This window comes from Bubalus bubalis, chromosome 24, assembly GCF_019923935.1.
Source record: "Bubalus bubalis isolate 160015118507 breed Murrah chromosome 24, NDDB_SH_1, whole genome shotgun sequence".
NCBI classification, from domain to species: Eukaryota; Metazoa; Chordata; class Mammalia; order Artiodactyla; family Bovidae; genus Bubalus; species Bubalus bubalis.
Window position 1 is genome coordinate 3330607 of NC_059180.1, and position 17230 is coordinate 3347836.

Sequence of the window (17230 nt, forward strand, 5' to 3'; positions counted from 1 at the left end):
CACCTGGGGTCAGCGGCCGCTCTGCCGCCCCGCCTCGGGGCAGGTGCTCGTCCTCGGAGAAGCTCGAGTCCTGGTTGGGCTCAAAGTCCTCCTCAGCAGCCATGCTCTCCATCAGCTTGCTCACGGCTCCTCCCTTGCCCCGGTTCTGAGAACAGAGCGGGACAGACCGACGGCTGAGGCCGGGCCAGACCCCGGGGTCACCGTCAGGCTGCCATGCAGCGTGGCACAGAGAGCAGCAGCCAGATCCCACCTGAGCGCCAGGAGGAGGACAAGATGGGTTGAGGGAGCACCTCCAGCTGCACACGGATCTTGGGGTTGGGAGGGGCACCCAGGATCGCCCGCATTTGTCAACTGAGCAAAGCAACTCTGCCGTGCCTAGGCCCCCGGGGAACCTCACCTCCTTCTTCACCTCCTTGCCCTTGGCCTTGGCCTTGCTCCTCTTGGCAGAGGCTGGGGAGCTGGTATGAGGGGCCCGGGCCTCGGTGGGCAGGGCAGGAACGCGGGGCGGTGGTAGCGAGGCTCCAGATCCGGCCTCCTTGCCCTTCTTCTTCTGGGGATGAAGCCAGAGAGTGGCTGTCAGAGGGCAGAGTGGGCCCAGTCCCCACACTCACCCTCCCGCCCCTGGCAAGCATTTCTGGTTTTAATCTGGCTTTATTACTACTATGTATTACTTGTTATTAAAAAAAAAAGAATATCGACGTGCATGTAACTGAGTTCCTCTCCAACGAGCCCACCGACCGCAGAGGTGACTAGAGGGAATGATAACAGCGTGGCGTGTCCTTTCCAGAACTTTCCCCAAGCACACACAACCATGTAAACTCACAGGCTACGAAACGCATTTGTGCACACACAGGACTCTTTTTCCTTAAACACGGATGGGAATTTACCGAAAATTCCACTGTGCAGCCTCCCTCCCCCCACCCTCTGCCAAGTGTATCTGGCAGACACGGAGAAGAGGCCTCCCTTTTTATTGTGACCAGCCGACCGAGGTGCCTTGGCATGGAGACCTGAAATTCATCTGGCTGCCTGCCTGCTTTTTCCCTCTGCTGAATGAGGCCAAGAATGACGACAGCGTCGCTCGGCAAGGCGGGCACATTCCTGGCCGGAGCGTGCAGCACCGTGCCCCCACTGCCCGGGGCACTTCCTCTCACCCCAGCAGTGGGGGACACCAAGCTCAAAGCCCCCAGGGTGGATCTGGGATGCTCCCTCCACTGGGGGCTTGGAAAGTGGGCCAGTGCATGGGGACTGCGCGAGGCTCCACTTATCAGAGCAAAGGAGTGGCAACAACCTAGACGTCCAGCAACCCGGAGTGTCCACAGACAGTTACAAGCTTCTATCCCAGGGGCCAAGGCCCTGTGCCAAGGAAGAGGTGACAGCATGGGAGATGCACGTGATGATATTCGGGGCAGGAAGCAGGCTCAGGCCACAGAGGTGACGGGAGGCAAGGGTAGGGGTCACTTGGTGCATTTTAGAAGAGACGTGCCTGATACCAATGACCGAGTCATGGGTCAGGGGAGACGGAAATTAAGACAGAGAAAAAAAGAAGACTGGGCAAATGTTACCAAGACAACAGTAGAAGTCACAGCTTCCACAAGAGACGAGTGAAATTCAAAGCCAACAGCGTTAAAAGGAACAAAGTGGGGAATGTTACAAGGATAAATGTGTTCGTTTTAATCTCTATTTGGGGGCAGAAGTATATATATACAGCTTTATATATACTGAAGCAACTTGGCGCGTGCACACACACAGACACACACAGTGTTTTCTTATTTCTGATGTGTCTTGTAATCCTCTTCCCATTTCTGAAATCAGAAGGCATCTTGGGGGTGGAAGGACAGGGTTTCAGTGGTCATGTCTCCTTTTCCACCTGACTTCTATTATTAAATAGACAGCCCGTCTTATGGGGCATGTCTTTGCAGTTGCATACTCAGGAAGAAAGGGAAATTGACAGCAAAAAAAAAAAGTTACCGCTGCATGGAATTTAATTTTCTTCCTTTTCTTTATCATCCAATTACTGTTACAATCAGATAAAACTGGTAATTTTCTTTCCCACTAACCAGAAAGCCCATTTCTAAGAAACATTTCTTCTTTTATAAAAAGAAAAGAATTCCGAAGGTGACGAGTCCTGTACACAGAGCAGAGATGTTTGTTGCTGGGATGATTGCCATGGCAAACACCACCGTCAACCAGATCACCGATGGCCAGCATGGCTGTTGGCAGGAGATACTGAAAACCACAGGATGGCCAGATGGTGGGATGCTATTCCTTCACTTAGAGAGTGACTTTAAACAAGAAAGAAAGAAAAGTAAACTAAAAAGTTCATGGCATGTGGGAATGCACAAGATCTAACTCCAAGTCTAGAGAGCAGGATACAAAAGTGCGTCTCACAAAACGGTCAACTCTGTCTGGCCCTAGAGCGGTTGCCTTCGTGTCTGATGCCCTAGACAGTTAATCTGTTCCGTTCTGCCTCTGACTGTATCGTCAGAAGGCTGGGATCAGGTGAGCCCCTGGTCCTCTTCTAAGGGAAGCTGCCTTTTTGGGAAAGGCTCAGAGAGGCTGGGAGCCCTGTGGTTAAGGGCTCAGGCGCTAGGCCTCCAGTGTTCTAAGCTCAGCTCTGATGATCATTAGCCGCTGGGCTGACTGGGACGGTTCCGGGGCTACCTGTGAGGTGCAGTTTTTAAGACTTTCTTATATGGCTTGTAAAACCCTCCTTACATGGCCTGTGATGTCAAAAGCAGTATGTACTTGGTCTCTCCCTGTCCCCTGCTGTGTTCCTGATACAGCGCTCCTACAGCGCCCTGGCATTTCCGGGGTCACAGGCGCATCTTCTGTTCTAAGAAGGGGACGCGTGATGAGCCCATTGGTGGCCTTAGGATGGGGCCTGGTCTGCAGAAAGACCAGCCACGACCCAAACTTGAAACTTCGGCCTCATCCCCGTTCTTGGGAGAGGAGCAAGGGGCTGGATGGAGCCTGAGTGACTGCTCTCCATCGTGCCTCCGTGATGAAACGGCCACGAAAACCCCTTAGCGCTGGGGCTCCGACCATGAGAGGGCTGGTCCACACACTGAGGCGTGCCGGAGGGGGCATGGGGCTCAACGCCCCTTCACACACACCCTGCCCCGCACGTCTCCTCCACCTGGCTGCTCCCAAGCTGCATCTTTTACGATAAACTGGACCAGTAAATCAAGTGTCCTCCCAAGTTGTCATTTTGGGGAATTATTGACCCGAGTAGGGGGCGGGGGTGGAGTCATGAAAATCCTTGATTTACAGCCAGCTGGGCAAAGAGCACAGGTGACCACCTGGGAGTTGCGCCCGACCTCGGGGGTGAGGGCTCCACCTGTGGGGTCTGCGCCAGCTCAGGGGAGTTGGAGTCAGAGTCTTTCAGCAGAGGACATAAGCGTCCCCCCACCAGCACATGCAGCATCCATGGCAGAGCGATTAGGACATGCCGGGCCCCCACCGCGGATCCCCCAGTACGGTCATCATCATGTATTATTCCAGCATCTTCTCTCCAGAAAAACCCGAGGTGGCTTTGGCCGTGAGGGGTCACGAATAAGGGGTCCCTGCAGATGCCGCCCAAACGCAGCCCCTTCCCCTACCGGCCGACGCCGAGTCCCAGCTCTTTGGGTGGCTTTCTCGAGAATGACACTGTGGTGTGGGGGACGCGAGGCAGAGGGGCCTGAGCTAGAGACCAGTGTTGTGAGCTGGCTGTATAGTATGAGTGCAGCTGGAAGGGCAGCAGGCCCCATCAGTACAGACTTCTCACCGAGTTCTCAAAAGGGAGATGTTCCCTCGGGTGGGGAAAAAAAAAATCCCACGTCTATTTTCACTAACTTCTCCAGAAATGAGGTTTTCCCCTGGGGTAAGCCTTTGCCACCGACAGCAGTCACTGCCGTGGAGCATGCGCCAGTTCCCACAGAGGCCTTGGAACACCGCCCGAGCCCACGCTTCACACGACGGCACTTACTGGCCCAGCTGCTGGGTGTTCTCACTAAAGACGCCCGTCGAGGGGCACCCAGAGGAGTGCCCACCACCAACGGAGGCCTCAGCATCGCGCTGCCCCCCAGGCTCCCGGCCTCCCCGTCCCGGGCCTACCTTCCTGGGGTCCTTCCTGTCCCTGGCGCGGCCGGCGTCCTTGCGCGGGCTGGGCAGGCCGGCCTTGGCACAGCGGCCAGGCTTGGCGGCGGTGGGCGCGGCACTGCTGGGCGCGGGGGGCGCCGAGGCGTCGTGCAGGAAGATCCGCTCGCTGCGCCGCCGCGTCCACAGGTCGTCGTCGCTGGCCTCGGGCCCCGCCTCCGGGCCCGGCTCCTTGGGGCCCCGCGACTTGCGGGCCTTGCGCCCCTTCTCGGCCGCCAGCTTGGCCTTGTCGGGGCTGCTGGGGCCAGGGGCGCGCGCACCAGGCGCGGCCAGGGCTGGACCTGGCTCCCCCAGCCCCTTCTTGGGCCGCAGCAGCCCGGCGGGTGACCGCTTCCGCACCTTGACCTCGCTCTCTGAGTCGGTGTACTCGAACTCCGTGCCTGCGTGCAGGTGAGGGGGGCGGCTGTGGACGGGGCGCTCTGCGGCCCCCACTTCCCACCCTGGCCATGCCACCCCTGCTGCAGGGATGAGGCCGCCCGGGGAGGCTTCCGCCGCTTCCGGGGAGGAACCTGAGGCCGAAGATCAGAAGGACTGTGGCCCACTCCCATCCCGAATCACCCCAGGCTGCCCAGACTCTGCTCCGGACCCTTTGCCCCAAAGCACTGTCTGGGAATGTGGCGTCTCCTGCCTGGGCACATGTGAGCTTCCCGGCTCTTCCTGGGCCTCCTCGAGAATCCAGGAGCCCTGGGAGGGTGAGCCGGGGAGAGCCCCACACCTGCATGGGCAGCAGCTCTAAGGGAGGCGGGCGGGAAAGTCCACACAAAATCCCCATGCCCCAGCAGGGCCTTGCCTCTCAAAGTTGGGGGGTCCTAGACACCCAGTCCCCTTTCAAGAGGACAGGATTCCCCAGAACCCACACAGATCTGGGGCCCAGCCCCTCCCCACAGCCAGGGGGCCACTTCCCTCTGCTGCAGGGCAGCCCCCAGCTTCCGCCCAGCTCCTGGGCTCCTTGAACGCACAACCTCTCCCCAACATCCGCTGTCCTCTGTCCTTGTAAGCCCCCCGGTCTTTGCTCCTTCTGGCCCCTCTGCCCACAGCACCATCTCTCCCTGCCCTCCACCTGGATGACTGCAGCCTCCTTTCTAAGAAGACCCACTCCGCGCCCTGGGGAGTCCTCGGGCCACCCCTCCTCACCACAGGTACACAGCATACTGCAGAGGTCCCGTCTGTGTTTGTCTATCTTGGCGTGCTCCACCCCTAGAAGTAGATCCCCACCTTCTCCTGGAGCCCCCAGCGTGGTACAGTACAGAGCTTGGCCCAGAGCTGGTGGCCAGGAGAAGACTCTAAATGGGGGTGAGTGGTGCTTCTCCCCATCAGGGGAATGAAGAGGGGCCTGCCTCCTCCAGGCAGACCCCAGGGACGAGATGTCTGTGACAATCCTGGGCTGACCGCCCCAGAGAAGGACTTGCCCCGGGTCAGCCAAGAAGCCAGGGCTGAACCTCAGGCCTACTGACCCTTGGGCAGCCAGCAGCCTGGCCACAAAGGCTCTTGCGGGAGGCTGAGACCCATCACCCCAACAGATGCAGCCTCGGTGGCAAGGGCAGGGCCAGGGGAGGGGCCACACTCCAGGAGAAGGAACCACTTGCAAAGAATGATGATCTTATTAATTAATTCATCTTTTGTTAACACACTTCCTGCTGCAGGGGAGACAGCTGGGGCTTTCTTGGCTGATTAGGGTGCAGGCCATAAAACACTCTTGGCCTGTGAGCTCTGCTTCTGGGTATGAGGGACTGAGACCCCCACCTGATGACAGGTCCCTTGCAGAAAGCCCCCTGGAATCCAGGACGCACACAGAACGCTGCAGGCGCACTGCACAGGGAGCCGGCGCGGGGCAGGGCGGCGAGCGGGGCTGGGCCCTCGCCTGGAAGAGCAGGGGCTGGGGCCTCCTGCTCACCGTAAGATCGGGTAGGAAGATAACAGTTAAGAGCCTTTGGGGCAGCACAAGCAGTGCCGGGAACAGAGGACGCGGTCTCGTCAGGGCCCTGCGGTGGGGACAAGCACGAGGCCCGCAGAGACGGAAGCATCTTGCTGCAGCCTTGCTGCGGACAGGCCGGAGCAGGGAGCAGAACCCCCAGCCTTGATTCCCAGCCAGCGTCCTAAATGTCTCCTCCCCAAAAAAACAGGCAGAAAGGAGGAAAAAGGAACAGGCCCAGAAAACAGACAAAAAATAGTAGAGAAGAGAATAAAACAAAAATAGGCTGAACATCAGGGGATTAAAAGAGACATACGATGCGAAGAGTAACCAAAGTTGAGCTGCAGTGGCTGTACAGACAGGCCTCACTTCGTTGTGAAACTGCACCTTTTACCAACTCGAGATCGGTGGCAACCCTGCATCGAGCGAGTCTATGGGCGATCGTCTTCCAAGAGCGTTTGTTCTCTCTATGCCTCTGTGTTCCATTTTGGTAATTCTCACAAGATTTCAACTTTCTTCATTGTCATTATATGATACCATGCTTGTTTCATCTGTGACCAGTGATCTTTGATGTTACTACTACAACTCACTGAAGGCTCAGAAGATGGTTGTCAATTTTTAGCGATAAAATATTTTTTAACTGAGGCAGGTGCTTTTTTTCTTAAGACATAATACTACTGCATCTTTAGGACTATAATATGGTATAAACTGGAGAAGGCAATGGCATCCCACTCCAGTACTCTTGCCTGGAAAATCCCATGGATGGAGGAGCCTGGTAGGCTGCAGTCCATGGGGTTGCTAAGAGTCGGACACAACTGAGCGACTTCACTTTCACTTTTCACTTTCCTGCATTGGAGAAGGAAATGGCAACCCACTCCAGTGTTCTTGCCTGGAGAATCCCAGGGATGGGGGAGCCTGGTGGCTGCCGTCTATGGGGTCACACTGAGTTGGACACGACTGAAGTGACTTAGCAGCAGCAGCATGGTATAAACACAACTTTTATATGCACTGGGAAACCAAAACATTTGTGTGGCTCACTTTACTGCAATATTGGGTAAATGCAACATTGCTTTGGTCTGGAATTAAACCCACATGATCTGTGAGGTATGTCTCTACTATTATCAGACAAAATAGGTTTGAAGACAGAAATGGAGAAAGAAGAAGGACGTTTCGCAATGATAAAATGATCGATCCATCAAGAAAACATAACTATAAACAGACGTAAACGCAACGCAGAAATGCACAGGCAAGATTATACACCATGACCCCGTGAGACACAGGCCAGGTATGCAAGGCTGCTTGGACACTCTTTACAAAATCAATATAATACACCATATTAATAGGATAAAACATTAAAACCACATGAACAGCACATCAACAGACACAGAAAAAGCAACTGACAAAATTCAGTACCCTTTTGTGATAAAACCACTCAACAAATGAGAAACAGAAGGAAACTTCCTTAACCTGACAAATGAAGGAAAAAAAACACTGCTAAATAACACATTATATTTGGAGTTCCCAAGTGGCTCAGTGGTAAAGAATCCACCTGCCAAGCAGGGGACTTGGGTTCAAGGAAGAGATCCTGGGTCAGGAAGATACCCTGGAGAAGGAAGCAGGAACCCACTCCACTATTCTTGTTTGGGAAATTCCGTGGACAGAGGAGCCTGGCAGGCTACAGTCTATGGGGTCGTAAAGAGTTGGACATGACTTAGCAACTAAACAACCACATCATACTTAATAGAAAAAGTATGAAAGCTTTCTCACAAAGATATCTATGGAGCAGGGAGGACAGGAAAAAAAAAAACAAAGATATCTATTCTCAGCACTTCTGTTCAGTATTGCACGCAAGATCCTAGCCAGAGCAATTAGGCAAGGAAAATAAAGGGAATATACATTGGAAAGGAAAACATAAAACTACCTCTATTTGTAGATGGCATGAAACTCCAGTACTCTGGCCACCTCTTGCAAAGAGTTGACTCACTGGAAAAGACTCTGATGCTGGGAGGGATTGGGGGCAGGAGGAGAAGGGGACGACAGAGGATGAGATGGCTGGATGGCATCACTGACTCGATGGATGTGAGTCTTAGTGAACTCCGGGAGTTGGTGATGGACAGGGAGGCCTGGCGTGCTGCTGTTCATGGGGTCGCAAAGAGTCGGACATGACTGAGCGACTGAACTGAACTGAACTGAACTGATCTTACATATAGAAAATCCTAAGGAATCTACTTTAAAAAAATTATTAGAACAAATGAGTTTAGCAAGGATGCAAGATATAAGATCAATTTACAAAAATCAGTTGCATTTCTATACATTAGCAGCAAACACTACAAAAATCAACAGAATTCCATTTATAATAGCATCCAAAAGGACTTCCCTGGTGGTACAGTGGATAAGAATCTTTCCTATATACCAGCAATGAACAAGTGGGAATCTGAAATTTAAAAGATGGTATTACTTACACTAACAATCCCCAAAATGAAGTAAACTAAATTTAACAAAATATGTAAAAGATCCAAATGAGGAAAACTATTAAAAAAAAAAAATCTGATAAAAGAAATCAAAGCTAGTCCATTGTCATGGACAGGAAGAACTGATACTGTCAAAGTGTCATTTCTTTCAAAATTGATCTATGGATTCAATGTAATAAACCCAGTAAGAAATGTAGCGAGTTATTTTGTAGATATCAATTCTAAAGTTTGTATATTGAGGCAAAAGGCCCACAACAGCCAACTCAATGTTTAAAGATAAGAACAAAGTCAGAGGACTGAAGGTAACTCATTTCAAGACTTACTGTAAAGGTAGAGTAATCAAGACAGGGAGATATTGGCAAAAGAATAGACAAACAGGTCAATGGGACAGCATAGAGAGCCCAGAAAGAGACTGCCATAAAACTGTCCGATGATGCCTGACAAAGGAGAAAAAGATGGAAAAGAGAGAATCTTCTCAACAAATGGTGCTGGAGCCAGTGGACATCCACGCGCAAAAAAAACCAGAACCTGGACGCAGACCTTACACCCTTCACAAAAGTTAATTCACGCTGGATCACAGGCCTAAACTTAAAACTGCAAAAATACAGGATTTCTAGACGATGATGTAGGAGAAAATCTAGATGACCTTTGGTATGACGGTAAATTTTTAGATACAAAACCAAAGGCACAATCCATTAAAAAAAAAAAAAAGAACTGATAAGCTGGACTTCAGTAAAATTAAAATTTTCTGCTTTGTGAAAGGCACTGCCAAGAGAATGAAAAGATGAGACCCAGGAGAAAATATTTGCAAAAGACACATCTGACTGTTATCTGAAATACAAAAGGAACCCTTAAAACTCAGTACTAAGATTTAAATTAAATAACCCAATTTAAGAATGGGACAAAAACTTTAACAGACACTTTACCAAAGAAGATATGCAGATAACAAATAATAAGCATACGAAAAGAAGCTCCACAGTGTATCATTAGGAAAAATGCAAATTAAAACAATGAGAACGTCCAGAATCCAAAACACTAACACCAAACGCTGGTGAGGGTGCTGAGCAGCAGCAACTCGCATTCACTGCTGGCGGGACTGCAAAACGGTGGTTAACTTCGAAAGACAGTCTGGCAGTTTCTTAAAAAACGAAGCGTGATCTTAACATATGCATATAATCTAGTGATCACACTCCTTGGTATTTACCCAAAGGAGCTGAAAACACGTCCAGACAAAAACTTGCACACAAAAGTCTAGAGAAGTTTCAGTGAAAACCGCCAGAACCAGGGTGCCACCCAGACGCCCTTCGGGGCCCTTGAGCAGGTGAGTGAAGAAACCAACTGTGGTCTGTCCTGACAGTGGAACGTTTCTCAGCACAGAAAGCACCGGGCCATCCAGCCCTGACAGACGTGGTCCCTGGAGGCGGTGCGGGCCACTGGGAATGTGCTCTGGGGTGCACGAAGTCAGGGCAGCTGCGGGAGGCCGGGGGGTCGGGGTGGCAGGGTGGCAAGCAGGGCCCATTTCCCGTGCTCCAGCCCCTGCCAGGAGGGCCTCACGTGTACCACCGAGGCTCAGAAAAGGGCAAAGGGAGCTGACAGCCCAAACACTAACCCCCAGTCAAGGTGAGCTGGGTCCATGTGGGGAAAGTGGCCCCGTGAGAATGGGAGTGAGCCCAGGAGACAGTCCCAAGGTGTCTGTCTGTCCCAAGAAGACAGAGATACGACTGGAGACGCAGAAAGGAGGTACGCAAGGCCAGGACACGGCTGGGCCTCCTGCCCGAGGGTTGGTGCCTGCTGCCTTTGTCTGCCCAGCCGGGCAGCGAGACGGTAAGCCGGCACCTGGTCACCCCCACTAATGACCTCCGCTGGGTTGCAACCCCAGGCCCACGAAATCTGCCCTGTCTGGGCCAGCACATCTCACTGAATAAACCAGCCCCGCCTACTGCCCTAAGTGTGAAGAGCTTCCCCTTCTTCCAGACCTTCCTGCGGCCTGTTCTTTCCACGTGCACCTCGACTTCTCCTACATCACCTTAGCCAGCTCCCATTTTTCTCTCCTGGCTCAGCCTGGGTGTCGCCAACCTGCAGTGGTCTCCCTTACCCCTGGGCTGGGCCAGGGGCCTCCAGTGGGCTCCCACAGCCCCCAGCGTGCAGATCCGAGGCCTCTGCAGACCCCAGAGCTGCCTCTGGGCGCCTGAGGTCCTGTTTGCTGGGAACATCGCCAGTGAAGGTCAGGGCACAGCTCTGGAGACCCCTCCCCAGGGAGTGGCAGGCCAGGGAGGCCCCCATCACCAGGGCCGTCCACCCAGGCCTGGCCCAGCCCTGGAGTTCCCGTCCTTCTCTTGAGCCCCTCCTGCAGGCCGGGCAGTGGAACCCGCCGCCCCACAGCCCACCGCCGGGACTCACCCATCAAGCTCTGCCGCTCCTCCTTCTTGCGGGCCTTCTGCTTGGCCTCCAGCTGCACCACGGACAGGGACGGCCCCACGGTGGGGCTGGGCAGGGCGCTGGCAGCAAAGCGTGCCAGCAGGCCCAGCCCGCTCTCCTCCAGGCCCGGCGACAGGGCCCGCTCCCGGGCGCCCAGCCTATAGCTGCCGGCAGCCTCGTCCTCCTCCAGCTCATCGTCCTCGTCCTCCTCCTCGGAGCTCTCATCTGGCGTGCAGAAAACAGGGTACGAGTCAGAGCCTTGGCCCGGGCCGGCACCGCCCCCCGCTGCCCCCTACGCCGCTGCAGCGCCAGCGAGGGGGGGACGCGGCCCCAGCCCGGCTCCGGACTCCTCACCAGCCCACGCGCCTCCCGCCCCCTGCCGCCCCCAGCCATCAAAGTGAGCCCAAGACCTGGGCGACCTGGCAGCCCAGAGGTGGGCGGCGGCTTTGGGAGGCGAGTGTTTCTGCAGGGGAGCACCAACATGCACCTGTGCTGTGGGGGGGCGGGGGGGGGGGTGGAACGGACACACGGACGAGGACTGGAGACAGCGCTCTCCACGGTCTCACACGCACACACGCGCGCACACAACCCAACACACATGAAAGCTGGGGGAGGAGGTGGGAGGAGGAGGAGGAGGGAGGTGAGGGCGGGGCGGGGGTCAGGGGGCGGGAGGACCCTGCGGGCACAGGCTGGGCGCTGGCCCCGGGGTGTGTGGGGGCGGGCAGGGGGCAGTCTCGCCCACAGGAGGCCTGGGGGTTGGCTGGCAGCAGAAGGTGGAGTTCTGTCTCATCTCGGAGTGGGTCGGGGGCTCCCATGATGGTAATGCTCTACAGGCTCTGGGGTCCACAGCTGAGGCCCAGCACCCTGGGGAAGCCTGGGGCAAATCCACAGTCCTCTCTGAGCTGCTGTTTCCTCATCTGTGAGAATCTCAGCTTGGCTCAGCCAAGGGAGCCACAGCCGGCTACACCTCCAGGGGCCAGGAAGGGAGCGGCCGGGCTGGTCGGCCCACTCTGATCCACAAGGTAAGGCGCTCAGGCGGCAGAGTGGGACTCGAACACGGGGCTGGCAGCTCACCACCCACGGCCTAGTGGGAAAAAGACTCTTGGAGAGCCCCAGCCCACCTCGCTGGGTGGTGAGACGGAAAGATGCTTCTCCCCAAGAACTGGCCCAGCTCGGACCATCGGCACAAAGGCGGGGAGGGCAGTGGGGCTGGAGGCCGCACCAGGGAAGGTGGCCTTCCGTGCATGTGAATTAAGTCCTCCGCCAGAAGGAGAGATGGCCTGGAGGTACAGGCCAGCTGCCCCGCCTTTCTGGGGAGACAGCTCAGCTGACCCCCCCAGGCCAGTGGGTGGGAGGGCATCCGGCCAGTCTGCCCGCGAGGCGCTGTGACCAAGGAGGTGTCCGTCTGCCCAGGGGCGCTGGGAGCCTGGAGGGGACTCACCAAGAAGAGGAAGGAGGACTATGAGCTACTGCCTCTCTGCACTGTCTGGGGGCTGGGAGTCTGGGTCCAGGGGCGGACGAGCCCTAGACGGTGGCCAACTCCACATTCTCCTGCCAACGCCCCCCAGTCGCCTGCTTGCTGCGCTGCAGTGAGCAGCCCAAAGAGGCGGCCTCGGGGATGCCAGGGAGGACGAGGGGTGGGGGGGGGGGGGTCTGGTCTGCCTGTCCCAGCCGAGGGAGCCCTCGGTGAGGGAGGCGGATGAGAGCTTGAGGAAGGCCCAGAAGGGGCTGAGAAAGGAAGGAGGCAGAGAGAGAGGAGGGCTGTTAGGAGGGGTGAGCAGACGGAGACCCGGCTCCCTGAGCGATGGGGGCAGCGGGATGGAGGCCGGCGGGGCGGGCAGGCGGCAGGCAGGCCGTGCACACTTGCGATCCATTCACATTGCGGACGTCACATGGTTCTGTCTCCGCCCAGTGGGCCACAGCGGCAAAGCAGGCTAAGTGTAGGCAGACTTTTGGCAGCGCCTGGGTCCCCTGCTTCGGGCAGGCCCCCCTCCACCCTGGGGCTTGGCCAATCTGAGCAGGGTGGCAGGCAGGGGGCTGGCTGGGCTGGGGGTGGGCGTGGGGTGGGGTGTGGGGCTGCTCAGGTGTGGAGACTCCGGCTCTCTCTCCCACCCAGGGTTCCTAGTCTGGCTCTGGGTTTCTGGATGTCTGGAACGTCTGTCTGCATTGGATCCCAGAAAGCCAGGAGTAGCCTGAACCCGGCACCACGAGATGGAAGAATGTTTGGAAAGCAAAAAGCCAAAATAAAGGGCATGTCTCCCACAAAAGAAATGCTGACTGGGTCACCCTGGTCTCCTGAGACCCTTCCCTATCCCCTGCTCCCGCAAGCCTGTGGGCCAGCCCTGGCTTCCTCCCAGGGTGGCCAGTCTTGCTCAGGCCAGAGCCCAAGGGGGTAGGGGAAACTGAGAGAGGGAAGGTGTCTCGGGACCACGGAATCCACTCTGGAGTTGTCCACACCTGAGGCGACAGAGCTTGCCAAGGGCAGGGGGAGGAAAAAGTCCCAACAAAGAAACCTGAGGAAATGCAGAAAAACTTTTTTTTTTCCCCCGAGGAAAAAAAAAAACCTGTTGGCTCAATATGTGGGGGTTGGCTCTTGTCACTTGGTTTTTCAAAACCCGATCCGTAAATGCCAAAGCGATCCGCTGCTGCCATAGCCGATGGGGGCAAACCCCGAGGGGTGGGGGGTGCAGAGGGGACACAGAGAAAGGGGTTGTGCCTACCTACGGAGCAACGAGCCCGGCTCGCACCCAAGCTCAGTGACCCGCTGCGCGTCTGCCCTACTCCCAGCCTTCGCTGTGCGTCCAGAGTGCAGCGTGAGAGCAAATGCGAGAGACCAAAACAGACATTCAAAGCGTCATGGGGAGGGGTCAAGGGTGAAGGTATGGCCAAGCTGCTGGGGGGAGAAAGCAGACACACCAGAAAAGCCAAGCCAGTTAGGTGTTTTAGTATCAGGCATCAGGAAGGCCCTATTACCCAAATATCCCTTTTGAGACCTGACCAGCGGTCTGGGTGCAGCGAAGACCCGCCTGCCCCCTGCATGGGCTTTGTCTGCTGCTGGGCCTGGCCCTGGTAGGTGGGCCCTTGGCTACCAGATCTGGGATGCTGCCTGCTTCTCTGCGGGGTCTGGGCTAGGGCGGGAGCTCCAAACCTTGGAAGCTGGAACTCTGGCCTCTGAAGGGGAGGAGGTATGGGGACCCAGCCCCGGGAAGGCGAGAGGGGAATGAGGAACCAGCCAGACGTGTCCACAAAGGCCTCACAAGACAAGGTCGGCGGGAGACCTAGCGGCCCAGGCTGTGCTCGCTCAGGTGTGGCGGCCGCACGGGGAGCCTGAGCCCCGAGGCACCGGCTCCATCCTCTCCTGATCATCCAAACGCCTCCCAGTCAGGCTCAGACCCCCCAGGATTCTGCGATCCCCCCACCAGCGCTGGGGTCCCTGAAAGGGGTCTGCCCTGAAGCAAACCCTAAACCAGGGTTGGAAAGCCTCACCCCCACCTCAGGACATCTGGGAGTGGAGGTCCTGGAAGACTGAGACAAGTCAGTCTACCAGGGAGCTCACAGGGGTCGCTGAAACCAACCCTCTCTGCCTAAGTGAGGCCGGGGGCAGACCAGCCTGGGACTCCTGGGACTCCTCTGAGCTCTGCCCCAACAAGGCAATGAAGCCTTTGGATTTCACAACAGAACTCGGGGATGCAGAGTGGTCTTGATCCTGCACTGCCTACATGCCCTCCAAAGCAGAAACATGTGTTAGAAAATGAGCGTTTGCAAGTTTTTTAACCACTGTTGCATAAAAAGCTTTAAGAAAACAAAAGACAAACAAGCAGCTTAAAAAAAAAAAAGATGAAGCTTGAGGTGAAAGCAGTTGACTTTAAACCTGGAAAATGAAAGGCATGCCAACAGCTACCAGGGATATTTGAATAATAGAGAGAGCGCAGACTGCGTTATTCCATCTACCCCTTCTGGGGTGGGGGTGGGGTGGGGTGGGGGTGAGGGGGGGGTAGGGAGGGGGGGAGGGGGGAACAAATGAGGGAAGCGGCAACCTAATGGTCCAGTCAGGACACAGCAAGAGAGACAAGGCACACGGATTTAGTTAAAAATGAACTCGGTATGTTTAATAAAGCTTGGTATTACCAAAATCGCGGTACAAACATCAAGTCACACGCCCACACGACAGAATTCCATTTACAAAACGTCCCCTGGGAGGCCTCCGCAGCCATGGCCACGCCAGGAGGACCCACCCAGGCCTGCGGTCCAGGGGCGGGAAGGCGAGGGGAGGGGGCAGGCGGGCGGAGGTGGGAGAAGGGGAGGAAGACTAAAAACAGTCCATATAAAAGCTCCAAAAGAGCCAGCCAATGGTATTATCACAATGATACAGGTACAAATAAAAACAAAAATTAAAGGACCCAGGCTGATACGGCAGGCTACGCTGCCAAGAACCGGACGGCCGACCTGGCCGGGCCATCCCGGCGGCTCCCGGCCGCCCTCCCTGCGCTCGCGCTCCGCTCTCGCTCTCGCACTCACTCGCTCGATAGGAAACACGGAAGGTTATTTTGTGTTTGGAGCTAGTAACCTTGGTCAAACGAGTCCTCCGAGGAATCGCTGAAGGAGGAACGGGGCTCGACCTCTTGAAGCAGCAAACAAAACGGCTGCTTCCTGCCGGCGGCCGGCTTGGGCTTCAGAGTCCGGGCGCCCGCCAGGCCCCTCCTGGTCAGCTTGGGGCCGCCGGCTGGCTTGCTACTCTTCGCCACCATGCCGCACAGGAGGGAAGGTGTCAGTTTGGAGCTGGAGGGGCCCTGGGCAGCCCACTCGTCCTTCAGGAATTCCTCCTCTTCCTCTGAATCCGTATCTGCAGTCAAAGTAGTTTTTAATAAAGATAAGTCACAGAGCCGGGGGAGGGAAGGGACTAGGGTCTCTTCCATTAGCCTCGGCACCTTTGAGGACACTTTGCCACGCGCCAGAACCGAGGTCCAAACACCCACCAGCCGTGGAACCAGCAGAGTTCCACCGCCTGGCGTGCTCTTCCCCATCTGGGCCTCATCTCTCGCCTGGGAGGCCTCTGAGCCGCAGGCCCCATACAACCCATCTTCATGGTTTGGACCCAGGCCCTGGCTGGGCCGCTGCTGCCAGCACCACCCACCACATGGCCAGAGGGCGAACAGTCTTTCCCGGCCCTGAGGGAGGTGGAAGCCCCACTCTCAGGAAGGTCTCTGCCCTGCGCAGGGAGGTCACTGCCGAGTCCAGTCCACCCCACAGGACTGCAGCCAGCCCACGGGCTCCTCGTGGGGAGGGAAGCAGCCTAAGAAGGGAAGGACTCAGGTAAAGCCCCTCTTTCCCAAAACACCAGCTCGCAGTGGTATTCGGGGCAAGCGTGTAAAGACTCACAACCCAGCTTCCTGCTCGGCAGTCAGCACAGCGGCGTCTGACGAATGACACTGCGGCTCCCAGCCCTACCCCGTTTCTTTTCCTATCCGAGCCGGGGGACCAGCATGCTGGTTCTGGCCTCCCACACGTCTCCAGCCTTGGAGCTGCTTGAGGCTTTGGGGAGGGAGCTGTCAAGTGGGCACAGCTCTGGCCCCTTCCAATCCCTCCCCAGGCAGACTCACACCACTTTGGTCTGTTCTACACACGAGGCTGGTGAGCAAGATTCCATCCGACAGAAAGGCTCTGCAGCCAAAGGCTGTAATCCCTTCATCTCGTCAAATCCGTCCCAAAGACGTTAAGGAACACAGCTGCCCTCCCCAAGTCCAAGAGAAGGAGGGAGTGAGACAGAGAGTGTGTGTGTGTATGTGTGTGCACGTGTGCGCACGTGCATATGCTGGGGGGCAGGGGTTCTCTGGCTGCCTCCTCCAACATCTATGCTTTCCGCTCAACACCCAACTTCAGGGTGGTCTGGCAACTCTGGGTGGGACGAGGACACGCCTCTGCCTGTCCCCCAGCCACAGCTCTCCCTCCTGTGTGCTCCATCCTGTCCTTCTTGAAGCCACTTGCCAGGCTGGACAAGTCCGTGCGTGACAAGGACCAACTTGGCTTCCCACCAGAACCCAAGCAAGCCACCGGATCCCTACAACCCACAGTGAAAATGCAGGAGGGCGACGTTCTCTCTGCCCACGTTCTCTCCTCCCAATACAGCATCTCAAGGCTAGGAAACACCTCGACTTCTTCGTGACCCTGCATGCACGCATTTACAGGGAAGGCAAAAAGACTAATGTGAAAAATAGAAGAGGCGCACTCTCTCCACAGCCAGCCACTCTCTCCACTCTCTCTCACATCACAGCCACCAGCTGACTGCAGACAG

At 56.1% G+C, this 17230-nt stretch overlaps 1 protein-coding gene across 8 annotated transcripts in view; it reads right to left on the reverse strand.

Annotated features, from left to right (window-relative positions):
- The window catches only part of TNRC18 (trinucleotide repeat containing 18), an 84451-nt gene that overhangs the window by 13325 nt on the left and 53896 nt on the right, over positions 1–17230 (reverse strand). For 7 of the 8 annotated variants that reach the window (XM_044935819.2, XM_044935822.2, XM_044935820.2 and 4 more), the window contains 5 exons: positions 15506–15781; positions 10921–11163; positions 4096–4517; positions 398–550; positions 4–145 (listed from right to left, as the gene is read on the reverse strand). In XM_044935819.2, the coding sequence (XP_044791754.2) occupies positions 4–145; positions 398–550; positions 4096–4517; positions 10921–11163; positions 15506–15781 (1236 nt within the window). The remainder of the gene's footprint in view (positions 1–3; positions 146–397; positions 551–4095; positions 4518–10920; positions 11164–15505; positions 15782–17230) is intronic. The other variant, XM_044935823.2, reaches the window with a different exon arrangement.